Source organism: Pygoscelis adeliae, unplaced genomic scaffold (assembly GCF_000699105.1).
Source record: "Pygoscelis adeliae isolate BGI_AS28 unplaced genomic scaffold, ASM69910v1 Scaffold300, whole genome shotgun sequence".
NCBI classification, from domain to species: Eukaryota; Metazoa; Chordata; class Aves; order Sphenisciformes; family Spheniscidae; genus Pygoscelis; species Pygoscelis adeliae.
Window position 1 is genome coordinate 2,703,653 of NW_008824004.1, and position 13,930 is coordinate 2,717,582.

General features: G+C 45.0%; 1 protein-coding gene across 1 annotated transcript in view; it reads left to right on the forward strand.

Moving 5' to 3' along the window:
* Positions 1-10,415, forward strand: part of SLC22A3 (solute carrier family 22 (organic cation transporter), member 3) — a 31,842-nt gene extending 21,427 nt beyond the window's left edge. The window contains 7 exon segments of the mRNA XM_009325553.1: positions 3,925-4,022; positions 4,163-4,377; positions 7,468-7,576; positions 7,821-7,882; positions 7,885-7,929; positions 9,303-9,402; positions 10,166-10,415. Of these exon segments, the coding sequence (XP_009323828.1) occupies positions 3,925-4,022; positions 4,163-4,377; positions 7,468-7,576; positions 7,821-7,882; positions 7,885-7,929; positions 9,303-9,402; positions 10,166-10,223 (687 nt within the window). The 3' untranslated portion in view covers positions 10,224-10,415.
* Positions 10,416-13,930: the final 3,515 nt, after the last annotated feature.

Below are 13,930 nucleotides of genomic sequence, written 5' to 3' on the forward strand. Positions count from 1 at the left end.
CTGCTATAAATATAGACCTTGCATGAAGTGCGCACAGTAAGAGGTATGTGGCAACAGAAGGAGTATAGAAATGGCCGGTTGATTTATACCAATATTCCATTATCTTTCCACTTGGTTAAGTGCACGTTAATGACAGTTCTGGCAAGGTGAAGTTCACACAACAGGTTCCACAGAGAAGCTGGGCCCTAACATATCCTATGCCCTTAGGATATATGACTCTGGACTAATGACTAGTCAAAACTAGCAGCAGAGATGCGTATGCTGAAACATACATTTCCACAGCCAGCTGCTTTATTCATAAGCAACTTGAACAAGTGTCATAATGTTGCTATAATAGCATTTCTATGGATGTTCTGTTGCTCAGGGGAGCACACAAAGGTTAGTGATGGGGAGGGAGGTTTGTCAGGGGAAAAAGTTATATATCACTTCCTTGGCCAAGAAACAGGATATACTGGATAAAACTGTTGTACATTAGTGAAGCAACACGACAGAAGGAGTTTTGATGAGCAGTAACAACCTAGGCCAGCAATTAGTTAACCGTTTTTCCGATGGAAGCCAAGGCATCTCTGTGATACCAGCCAAGGTCAGGACATCACCCTCAGCTGTCCCACAATGCAGAATGAGCTTTGCTAGTCATGTTGGAGTAGCATCTTACACAACTGGAGGACTGCAGACTGAAACCGGTGGGAGAGAAACAAACTGAAAAGACTGAGTAAGGAGAGAGAAAAGGGTAAATCCATTTATTGTTCTTGGCTGGGGCATATACACCGGTGAGATTCCCCTGTCCTGGTCAGCATTACCCAGTGCCTAGTGTGGCCTGAAACACGTAGCAGGAAGGTTGTGCTGCTGCAGCTGCCCCTCCACGTTCAGCCCTGTGTTCCTACACCCGCTTCCCCTCTCTAAACATCAGCATTTTTAAAGCATCATGTCAGAATGGAGATGTATGTCTTTCCCTGCTTTTTGTTTTAAGTTATATTAATTTTTTTTCTTAAGTGTCCCTGTTCACGACCCTAAACCACTCACAGCTGCAGCAGATTAACCTCCACACATCCAGATTCATGCTGGATCTGTTCCTGGGACCTTTTTAATATACAATGTCTGTCATCCTTGGTGCTGTGCCCAGAGGAGAGAGAGCATCTCCAGGAAGCGTATTAGTCGCGGATCAAGTGTGTTTCTCACATTAACTCACGTCAGAATGCGCTTTCACATAGCAACTCCAGAATTTCAGGCAAAGTGGTGCAGGTGTGGAGGGACAGGGAGAAGAGAGAGGCATTATCCATCAATGCATTTTGGCTAAGATTTTCCAGTATGTCTGTAATAATTTCATTGGCCAAGTCCCTCACATGACTCTGGATGTAGCAGCCTTGCATTTTTATTGGCATGCAGAAACCACAGATGACCTTTGTATGAAAACAGATAAACATTTGCTTCTTTTGCTCTGAGAGTTACGACATTGGCACAGTTCAGCTGCATCCAGAACTCATTAAATTAATTGTAAATTATAAGTTCTTTTTTTCCAGTTGCTCGTAATTATCCTAGCATGGGTTTTTTTCAAGCTAATTTTTTTGTTCTTGGTCTCTGTCCAAAAGCAGAATGGACTGCAACCAGCTGAGAAAGAGCTGCTTCTTGAGAGAATCGTGTATCAAAAACCCCTCTCCCTTTATACATATATTTCTACAATATAGACATGTCAAGACATACATATTTCTAGTATGTATTAACTTACATACACATGTATTGTAGACATACATGGGTGTACTGTCCCTTGCAGAATTAAGCACATGCAAAACTATATGTCTGTGCTATGAGGAATCTTTAAAAATTATTGCAGAAAAACTGATATGTAATTTGGTGGGATATAAAAATGCCAGGGAAGTTGTTTATAAAACTTCCTCCAGAGTTTTCAGATAGTGTATCTTTGGAAACTTGGGCCCTGTCATTGAATTCCTGACTGCACAGCTGTGAATAGCAAAGCTCTCCTTACTTCAAAGAACAAAAAGAGGATTTTTTTCCCCACAGAATTGACTTTCCACAGTGATTTTTTTCTACATCCATTAAAAAAATGCTCAGTCATGTTTGGGGTTATTATGACTTTATTAAGACATAAAAATATATGGTAGCAGCCGTGCTGAATTTGTCTTTAGTCCTTTGGAAAACTAAACCCATATTTGCACAAAGTCACAACGGATGGCTGGCAGCCTGCTCTTATAAACAAAGTCATGGCAGCTTTAGAACCATAACATGAGAGTCCAAGACCAGTGCAGAAACGCAGCAACCTTTGCCTGCCCCACAAAGGGCTCTGGCACGCAACAGAAGTGGCAGCGCTTTGAAGAAAACTTCTGGCTCTGGTTTACAGAAGAAAAGCAAGAGGGAGTAGAAAGGAAGTTCAAACAAATGTGAGGTTTCTCTGTCCACTTATAAAGTTTTGTGTTGCTCAGTTATGAAAAAGCCATGTGTAAATACATCCAGCCAAATCTCACTGAAAAACATCTGTGCTACCCTATGATACGAAAAACAAATACAGGGTGAAAACTTTGCGCATAGCCCTGGCTGAGCCGACAAGACCCTCGGGCAATGCCTTTGGCTTTACCTGTGTTCTCATCATGGATCTGCATGTTCCCACGTGCTTCTCCATCCTTTCACCCACGTCTCCCCGCCAGCTGGGATCGTTTCCTTGGGCTCCTGCACTCGCGTGGGCAGAGGATGCTGCAGTCGTAGAGAGGGGTTTACTCCTCTCTTTGCTCTCTTAGGCCTCCTCTCAGGAGGGGGACAATAACTGAGAGTCAAAGCAACCAGGCTGCCTGAAATCCTCCTAAAAAGGGCCCAGCAGGTTTAACCCCATCTTTCCCACAGCTGCTTTGAGAGCTGATGGCAATCCCAGCTGAGGCTGCCAGTTCTTGGGCGGTCTCATGGTTTGTCCCTGCCTAAAACCACCTCTGCCTTCTCTTCCTTGTCTTCCTCACCTGCTAAATGAATATACAAGCAAAAGGGCTGCCACCTGGCTTGGACATGACAGTTAAAAACTGCTGGCTACAGTTAAAAACAGCCTCCATCAATGTGCGTAATCCCTTTTTGGCCCTGCTAATATTCTGGCTCCACAATATCCTATGGCAATGAGCTCCAACATGTAAACACAGGCTGCGTGAAATCGTGCCTTTTTATGTTATTGTTAAACCTTCTAACTAACGATTTCATCGAGCGCTTCATTGTGACTGTATTGGAGGAAGCTGTGAACAGATTTACTATACGTTGTAGGCAGTACGAGGACCATTAATTCATACTTTGCAGGATTTTCTTCTTCCAGGGTAAAATCCATGTTCAGCACAGTGCTTGTGTATTTTAAGACCCTCTGAATTTCACGAGTTGAATGTTTTGTAACACCCAAGCACCTTCGCAGATCTACTCTTTCTCTCACTCCTTTTTTCTTCCTGCTGCCCAGCTGTGCCACCAGCCGTGTTTCCAAGCCCACTGCTTGCTGCTCACCCCCTTTCCCTGCTTCCCACAGCCCACCGCTTTGCCCTTCCTGCCATGGTCTCCTCCTCTCTGTCACCTCTGGCAGAAGGCAGCTCTGCTCCCAGTGACCCTGACATGACAACAACAGTTTATTGCCTTCCAAGAAATTCCAGGTCAACCTCTCTCAGTTTACAATGAGGAAATAATTTTTCCACTCTCAAGTCAAGATTGGGGATTTATTTTTCTGATTTTTGCACGATCATCATTAAGGAAAACCCACAGCTGTGTCCGGTTATAAGCTATTTCCCATATCTGCACACTGCTCTGGAGTGCTAAAAGCAGCAAGCTGGCTCATCAGCACCTTTGCTCGCTGGACTGGAATATTGCTGAGCACCATGTTTACGTAGAAACTCTGCCCCAGTGCCTGCCTGACTCCCGACAGCTGACTCTACTGCTTACTTTTCTCCTCAGATCACTGTTAGCAATGAGGAGGTCAGCAACCCCTCCTTTCTCGACCTGGTGAGGACTCCCCGGATGAGGAGGAACACGCTCATCCTGATGTACGCCTGGTGAGTGCTCATGTCAGTCCAACTTGTTACCAGGGCAGGGGATTTTGAAGAAAAAAAACCCCTTGTGACTTTTTAGGGTCTTTCCTGCTGCTTGTAGTCATTTGTTCGCCTCTCAACCTTTTTTCCCCTTTGCTGTATAGGTTCACAAGTGCCCTGATCTACCAAGGGCTTGTCATGCGCCTAGGAATTGTCGGAGGAAACCTCTACCTAGACTTCTTCATCTCAGGAGCTGTGGAGCTGCCTGCCGCTTTCCTAATTTTAGTGACAATTGATCGCATTGGCCGGCGCCTTCCCTTTGGAATAAGCAACATTGTGGCAGGAATTGCATGCCTTATTACTGCCTTCTTGCCAGAAGGTAATTTCCTTCCCAAAGTCAGGCTCTTTAGGTCAATGACTTCTCTCTGACACTCCTTAAGCAAGGACAGCAAGCCACACAAAACTGTAGATAAAAGTAAAAAAGTGTCTGGTGATGCAAGCAGCACTGCAGTCATGGAACAACATACCTTATTTGCTTATAGATTGCCCTGAGACACGTAATGGTTGTATCTTTGATGGGTGGTGAGTAACAGCTGGGGTGTAGTCTTCGGAAAAAAGTGTATAAAGGTCCTGTACTGTTTTTGAAGGCAAATGCAAGGGAAAAGTACACAAACATAAAGGGAACACATACATTCCCTGACTTGGAAGACATTTAATAGTGTAAGAAATCAGTAATTTAGCTGAGGCAGCTTGGTGGTCTTCTCATTCGTAAATAAAACAATGCAAACCACAACATGATGTAGGGGCTGCGGCAGACAACGTGGAGATTGTTGCCCTGCACTCACCCTCACAGGGGTTTGGACAATGTTAAGGGTTGGAGGAAAGGTATGGCTTTTGATTGAGTCATTCTTATCTGGTTTCAAGGACAAGTAAAAGGTCTGATATTGCACACAGGCTTCCCAGCATTCCTATCTTTTCTTTAAATTGTTTTCCCTCCTGTGTAATTTTTTTTTATCCCCAGGGAAGCATTTGGAGGTGCTCTGAAGCAAATGTTACCACACCAGCATGCTTTGCTTTAGCGTAGCTGGGGACCAGCAGTTGAACGGGCATTAGAGAGGCTTATTCCTCCCCAGGGATGTTCCTGTCAAAGTAAGGGACAGTCCTGGCCAGGCTTAGAGGTTTTAGTTCCCGAAGTTATATCGTGGGGCAATCATTTTCCTAGAGAAGAGCCATGAGAAGCCACTTCAAGAGTATGATGTGCCCATGAAAACAGGCAGGTTTGTGGTGAGTGCAAAATGAAATCCTTCAGAGAGGTGTGTTGATTCACCTCTGTCTCAGTTAAGCTCCCTTTAAAGGGATTCCTCCAAAAGTACTTAAAATTAATACCGTATACTTGAGGAGCTTCACTGCTTTAATAGAGGCAGAAATGACGGGAGAGGGAAATGGAGAGGGAAGATCAATGATCTGTTCCTGGTGCTGGCACTGGTGGCTGTGTCACCATGCCCTGGGATGTCACGTTGTCATCACTTGTTTGCATTCATCAGTTTGACCCACTGAAGTCCGTGAGGACTAACTCTGCTGTCCTGGTGGATTTTCCCCAGGTCCCTACTGCTGTGTGCCTCTCAGAAGAGCCGCCACATGTCGAGCAGATGCTGGCCACCCTGTGCTCCTGTGGCAGATCCCCTGATGCAGGGCACGGCAATTCAGGCACAGAGGGCCTGGTCACTGTGTCATCTGCTGGCTTTGCCAGCATCATTCTCCACCTGTTAAAAAAGTACAAAGGACCTGCTGGGACAGCAGGGACTGGGGACTGTTGATCGCCTGGAGCTAGGGCTGTTGCAGGAGGAGGAAACAAAGACCGGCACTGTGGAGTTACTACTGCAGGACACCTGCCTCTAGCACCTTCATGAATTTTGGGCCACACCGTATGCTGAGCATGGTGCAGCAGGTCTGGGGTTAGAGCAGGAGCATCATGTGGGGCTCGTATGGCTTGACTGAGGGGAGACAGTGGTGGCCTGGGGCCAGCAGGATGCTGCCACCAGCCTGCTCTCAGTAGTGGTGAAGTGCTGAGGGGACCTTGCCCAGGTGAGGAGAGGACAGCCTGGGGATTAGATACTTGCAGATGGGACACCTGAGGTCTGTGTCCTGCTTATATGTTTATACAGATGGGAAAAGCTGCAGCAGCAGCTTGTGAACGCTCAGTCATGCTGGGGTGCTCACACAGTTTGAGTCCCTTGGCAGAGGGAGGAGGCACACAGACGTCACCCTCACCTCGGGGGTCTGATGGACTGAAGAAGTACCAGGGAGACAACATGGATTTGTTTTGTTCTTTCCAGCCTTTGCTTTTCTTACAAGTGTTTGAAAACAGAACTTTTCAGGGCAAAAGCAGTGTCTTGCAACATGGGATGAAATTCAATGGGGGTTTGTTTAGTTTTTTTGGAAGGGAAATAACTCCAAGCATCTCATTTTTTGGTTCAGAGCAAACTGAAATGTTTTCTTGTTCTTCCTATTGAAGTTTTGAGAAAACACAATCACTGCCAGAGCCCTCTCCGGTGGCAGAGCTCCCCTTCATGCCAGGTTCAGGCTTGTTATTTCACTTGCCTCCCCGTCTGCCCGGTCGTGGCAACCGTCGTCTTCCAAGAGCATTGCAGAAGTGCTTATTGCATTCCTTGTGACACTTCTCCAGAGGCCACTGGCTCTCCAGAGAGGGCAGTCGGAGTGCTGAGGGGTCGCACACAGCAAGATGGGATGGGTCTGCCCTGCAGTGAGGATGTGACCGTCGCACCCCCTGCTGATGTATAAGGGCTCCCTGCTGACATATACAGGGCAGGGGCTGGGCACCAGAGCTTGAGCAGAGCTGGGAGAGCCAGGCAGAGCCACTGGGGCAGCGTAAGGCCCCTGGGCCGGTCGTGCCAGGTACAAAGACAAGCACCAGGGAAGGGAAGGGGGAGGATGGCCAGGAGCATTATTAGGAGCGTGTCTAATGTGCAATGGCCAGACAAATTATGAAGTGTAGTTGGCCTGCTCTAGGGAGAATTATTTTACTGTTGCTGCAGATGCACCTTTAGAGGTAGCTTCTTTGTGGTCAGAAGGCGTTGGGAGGTGACTCAATGGTGTTTCTTACAGCATAACATCCCTATATAAATAAACACTCCTTTCCAGAGCACAATTTGGACATCGTCATGGAAGCTTCTAATGTTCATTCCCCCACCCATGCTGTTATGCCCCACCGGAATCTTGAATCAATCAATTGGAAGTGATTTCTGATTCTCCAAAGCAGCCTCGCAGGATGCCGGAAAGCAATAAATGCCAGTATAGATTGGTATCTACAGCAGTGGCCTTTCAGTCTGATTTGCACTGACCCAGTGTTTCTGTGACGTAGCTTCTGCTGACAGGGCCTGGGTCTCTCAGAAACGCTCTGCTGGTGCAGCAAAGGACACTTCACCCGGGTTTCTTTTTGAATGAACAGATATCCCATGGCTCAAAACGACGGTCGCCACACTGGGAAGACTGGGCATCACGATGGCTTTTGAAATCGTCTATCTTGTGAACATTGAACTGTACCCTACAACGCTGAGGTACATCGAAAGCTCCCAGGAATCTTTCAACTTTTCCCTCTGCTTTTCCCCATTCCCTATTTCACCACTTTTTAGTAAAACACAGTTTTCTCCAGAGTTTCCTAACTGAATAGCCACTGCTCAATGTGGATGGCATTTTCTGATGAGATAATTGTGGAGTTAAGTCTACATTCTGCTCCTTAAACTGCTGTTTCAACTGTTTGTTAGCGCCTCTCAAATATCTGGCACTATTTTTCTTTTGCAGAAACTTTGGTGTTTCCCTGTGCTCGAGTTTATGTGACCTAGGTGGGATCATAGCCCCATTCCTGCCCGATTAGCAGCCATTTGGTTGGAGCTACCTCTAATTATTTTCAGTAAGATTTGATTTAAAATGTACTTTTAGTTTAAATATCCTCCTCCTAACAGAGCTTTTCTTCTGGGGCAAAAGTGCAGTGTATGGCCTCATCTCTCCCTCAGACCAGCCCCGCTCAACCTTCATGCCTAGAGCAAGAGGCTGCATGGCAAATGGGTGAAATGTGGGTGTTTTCACGGCACGTTATGGAAGAGCTCCGGTCTGCTTGGGTGAAGCATAAAAGAAACTTTGTGAGGTGCTTTAAGACTGAGAAACCTTACAGCTAAGTCCTGTAATTGCAGAGAAATAAGCTTAATCTCCCAACAGTAGAGGTTAATGTCCTTTAAAAAAATATTTGGTTTGCATTTTTTGGTATATACAATTATGACTATGGATGTGGTATTAACCGCAACTACTTATGCCTGTCAAACTCTTTTCCTCAGTTGCATTTTGGAAAAAATGAGCCCTGTGGATTAATTCTGGGGGAAAAAATTAGTTCTTGCTAGCAAGGAAGCGGGAGTCTGTGGCTAAAACAGACTTTCAGGAGATATATGTGACTGGGAAAAAAGCAAAAGGGATAGGATAGAATAAGAAGGGAAAGTGGTGCTAATTAAAATTTTAGCTTGAAAACAAAAATGGAAAGACAAGAGACATTTCAAAAAATTACCATTATTCCAAGAATTGACGTATATAGAAGTACTGTTCACATTATCTAATGCTGAAATTCTGCTGCTGCTGAATTGAGTAAACAGCTACAGAATCAGAGAGGAACAGAGAGGACTATGCAACAGTCAGGGATTTTACTTTTTGCTCCAGCCCTTCTATTTTTGACTTATTATGTTCTTTATATCTATGCAGGAAATTATTCCAAAATAACCATTCTTGATGAACTATTTCAGATTGGTTCTATCTGAACGCTCTTTCCCAAGGATGAATTTTTATTCTGAATCACATAATCTACTTTGGCCACGGATGCACGAAGAGAGTATTTCAGGAGAATCTCAATGGTCTCAAAAAACACAGATGCATCTATGTGACAGAGCCCCTTGAACAAAGGCAGATTTTTCTTATGTGAGAAATACCATTCTGGTTCCAGTACAGTTTGTATGTGCTTGCCCATGTGCACTTATCTCAGGTTTTTGACTTCTAAGATCTCCCTTTTGGGGCAATTCAGGCTGCAAATGAACCCTTAGCCCTCAAGTTTTTTTGTAATAGGTTAAATTAATGTAGCATAAAGGTGTTTGATAAGAGTAAGGTAATCAGAAATAGCTGTTGCACTTTAAAAATCTCACTTTAACCTTAATCTGAATAAACTTTCCTCAGTGGATAAACCCCCCAAATAAGAAAAGTAACAATTTTCTTATTGCTTTTGTATTTCTTCAATGTCCATTGTAGGTATTCTTGCAGTTGTCTGCGGGCTCCTAGTATTGCTTTTACCAGAGACAAAGGGAATTTCCTTACCAGAGACAGTGGAGGATGTGGAGCAGCTTTCAAGGTATGATATGTATTTTCTTACGTTTACTTGGATGAAGTTTCCTGAGGATGTTCTCCTCCAACCTTGTCAGCTATCATAAATTATTGATGTTTTCCAAGAGTCAAAGTAAATTCCCTAGTCAGGTTGATGTTATGAGCAGGTGGTATTTTCCTCAATACAAATGTAAACTTTTCAATACCACTAAGGTGGGTTGTTAAAAAAACACAGGGGACAGAACCTGTATTTTTCTCATAGAGACACAAAGTTGTCTTGTGCACCTCTAGAAGCAGAAAGTAATAGTGTGCGAGAGAGACCGCAAAGTATAGCCTGCAACTCTCTGCTCAAGAGGACCAGCCATTACCTCAATCAAAGCATCCTGTGAGGAAGGACCCTTGATCATGGGAACATTTCCACAATTTGTGAAGTCATTGAAAAGTCACATGCAAGATGAATTTATAGCTGAAGAGTTACAGGCACGGCTTTCCCACTGCTGGCACACGGCAAGCCAGACTCTTCACTGCATTGCAGGCATGCAGGGAACATTTATGCCTTGGCTTGCTTGGTAGTAAATTTCTTGAGGAGCTAGTGCTATACATTAATGTTTCAAACAGTGGCTTTGGATATTACATCAATAACTTTTGCCCGCTTCAATGTACAAACTAAAGAAAGGAAATTTTCTATGCAGAAAGTAAATGTTTCAGTATTGCAGCTTGGACTACAACTTGGACTACATTTTTTCCTGTTTCCTTCACCCTTATACCCCTCTCCCCTTCTGTTTCTTCAGTCATTTTGCTAAATGTGGCAAGAAACGGAAACACCAGGACACCAACTCTTACATTTGACCTTTGAAGGACGGCACTGAACAAAGAACCCTGTTCCCATATTTGTTCTCCACCTGCCATTGCTTCAAAATTTGCTGCAGAGTATGGATTAAACTCCATGTTCTTCTTCTAAGCATGAAGACGTTTAAAACAAGCAGTGTATTTTTCTATAAATATGGAATAAATTCATTTTTTCTGAATATGCTGTTTGCAGGAAGGGAGCACTCTGTGGTTCTTGGTAGAGAACAGAACAGCCTAAAAAAGATGCACTATCCAGCTCAGTGAGCTCTTATTTATTTCTTTATATATTTGAGCCATTTGTTTATTTCTATTGCTAGCATATACCTTTGGGTGTGGAGGGTTGGAAACAGTACTGCTTGTTTAAGATTTGGATGACTTTGAAGAAGAGAGGATGAGTATTTCAACCCTTTCTCCTTTACCTCTGGGGAATCTGGACAAACAGAAGATCTCATAGCTCGGGAATGAAGATGCTGATTGGGGTGGTCCTTTCTCTGGTCAGAAGGGAAGGGAATCAGAAGCATGCATGAGGAGGCCCTCGCCCTGGTCTGCTCCTCTCCCCCAGCAAGCCTCTGCCACAAAAGCCCTGCTTCCCTCCCTGTTCAAGGACTTCCTGAAATGTGGCAGCAGCCCTCCTCCTCTCCTTCCCGGGGCTTCATGTAGGTGTCACATCCTGCACAGGGCATTAGCTCTGCAGGTCAGATCATCCTGCTGCCCATCGGTACCTCCCCCCAGACCCAGCTGGGGTTCATGTGCCACCCCATTGTGCTGTCCCTTGGCCAGGGACCCCTGTGTCTCCTGAGGGAAAGGCTTCTGTCTGCTCTCCCCTGTCAGGTGTTTTTCCAACCCTCTCTTTCGAGAGCTGATCTTTTCCTTTATAAAACATGCTCTCTGCCCATCCCTACAAACAAAATTCCCCCTCCCTCACCACTGCCAAGGTGACCCCCAGTTTCTGTCTTCTGTCCATTATTATTATTTGTCATCTTTCTGTCCTGGGGCTAAATTATTTGGGTTGTTGACAGGGATGTTAAGTTGTCTTGGGAAGATGAGGAGGGATGAGACAAGAGCTTTTGTTATGGAGGGAAGTGTTAGCTGGTCCTTGTTTCAAGCTGACATGTAGCAGAATAGCTTGGATCTGTGGCTCTGCAAGCAGATAGCAGGACGGCCTGCCTTCCCTTTCGGCTGTATGACCTTCTTCATCAAGCATTGGGTCCTGGCCGCTGACAGGTAAGCAATACACTCCTTACAGTGAAGGACTCAAGAAGATGTGGTGTTCAAAAGGCATCCTGTTACCAACAGAGAGTTAAATGAACAAAAGAAAGCCAATGAGCTCTTGTAATGGCCTTATAAGCTCAGAAAATAACGTATGTGGCATAAGCAAATATAAGACTGAGTTTTGAAGGTTCATACCACAAATGAGTAGTGCTAACATTACAGTCGGTGCAGCCGAATGACTACTGCTCCAGTTTCACCATCTCAAGAGTGCATATGGGCAGGTGCCTGCACAGGGGGATTTCCTATGGTGAGGAGTATACTGTGCATTTTAACAGTTCCCAACTCCCCCTGCCTTTTCCCAGCAACTGCCCATACCACCAACCCTGCTGGAGGAAAACAGGACCTTTACTAGTATCTCGCTCTAAAGTTTGCATGCTTTGAGCAGTTAGCGAATAAGGGCTGTCTTTCAAAGCTGTTTCTAACTTCCTCTGAGGCACAGTTAAATGTCAATGGGATGCTTAGCAAAAGTCAGTACTGATTGAAAGATATGAAACTAAATGAGCATCTCATAATATATCTGGTTAATTGGCAATATCTAGAAGACAACCCAAAACTGGAGCTACTGCTGCAGGGAGAAAACTCCTCCTACACCAATATGGTCTTCTGCAGATAGCTGTAAACTCCCTGGGGCTGGCTGGCAGAGACCAGCCCTGAGCTGGAAGCTGTGGACTTGCACTGGCCGGGTGCCATGTCTCAGAGCAGGGTGGGAGTGCAGGCGCCTGGCCGCAGAGATCAGCCCAGCCTTCCTCGCACCCAGCCAGCTTGCACCACAGGCACGGCCCTCGCAGAGCCAGGGTGAGGCAATCGGATGTGCTGCTGTGTGAACTGAGCCTCCCTCTTCCTTTTAATGTTTCTTCTTTGTGAATTTTAATTTTTTTTAATCAGTTTCTTAAACACTACAGCAGTCTGAGAAGGACTGCAGAGATTGTTTAAAGCTATGTCTTGCCAAGGAAATATCAATATTATTTGCCAGCTGCTGCTGTTTGTGGACAACTAAAATTTGCTGAGAAGTGAGAGATATGAAGACTTTTTTCTCGCCTTTCAGACTGTTCTTTGTTTTGCATAGCATCATATGTTGCTCAGAAGAGAATATAAGTGAACTATTTCAGTATGTAAAATGGCTAGGAGCAGTGTTTGAAGTTTGGATGTATTTATTTTCTAAAAATTCATTATGTAGAGGACAGCAGGAAAAAGCCTGTGTATGTGTTCTGAATTCTAATATGATAGTATTTAACAACTTCAGGTAGAGTTTGTATTTGATAATGGCTCCTGTGCTAACTCTTACCCCTAACAGGGGGATTTTGTAAGATGGAAAATCCTCCTGTCTCTGTGAGACTTTGGGTTGCCTCATGAAGGTTGTGAAGTGGGCAGTAACCTGTTGTACGACCAGCGGTTTGGTGACTGTGGGGTTACACTGTTGTGGGTGAGAGAGGACAGATGAGGTGGTGGAAGCAGAGGGAGAGCTTCAGTGAGGGAGGACCCCGGAGGTAACCAGCTAGGGTCGCGCAGACCACTGCACAGGCTGCTTGTTTGAAAAGAGTTACTATAAATTCGTATGTCCCTCAAACCACTTAATACATTGAGCCTTATGGGAAAGTCCTACAAACTTCCCAGGCAGCAAAGCAGTGTTCTCCTAAACTGCATGGGTTGACACTAAAAGGGCTGTCGTGATGCACCTCAGTGAGAGGCACCTCTTCAGGAGGGGCCAAACTGCCAGCTTTAGTAGTCTCGCATGTGTTATACTTCAGAGGCTCAGTGAGAGATGTGATGTGCTTAGCAGACAAAGGATCACCTTTCCGCCGCCAAAGACACATGTTCAACATGACCACAGAAACCCAGGAGCTGTGTTCTTCCTGCCCACAAAGAGATTCCCCAGACCAACAAACGGGTGAATGTGCTATTTGGTCCAAATGTGCCGCTGCCACCAAATTTGCCTCATTACTTCATCCCTTCTGTGTGAGTGGTTAGTGATAATTGACAATTTTTATTGCCATTGACACTCTCACAGAAGGAAAAGATCTCAATTTACATGCTTTAAGAGGTTATGAAGTGGGACTTCTGTAGCCGCTCAGGTGTGTCTAGGTATTTCTGGTGGGTTTGGCAAGGACAACAGGAATGGGTTTGGCTGCCTACAAGCCAGGTATTAACCATGCCTGCAAGAGTTCACATCTGAAGAGCTTTACAAATCAAAGACCAAGCTGCAACACAGAATTTCTGTTGTTAGGGAAGTACTGTGCGGATTTCTTGGCTGACTTAATGATCCAAATTAATAGACACAGAAAATATGCAGAAGGGTATTTGAGCCCAGTGAATCCCCCCAACCAGAGAGGTGGGTGGGGAATGCTTTATCAGAGCTGTTCCTGCTCAGGAAGGCAATGCCTTGAGATCATTGCTTCTCCCAGAATCAGACTCCAGGTGTAGAAGCCTTAAAAATC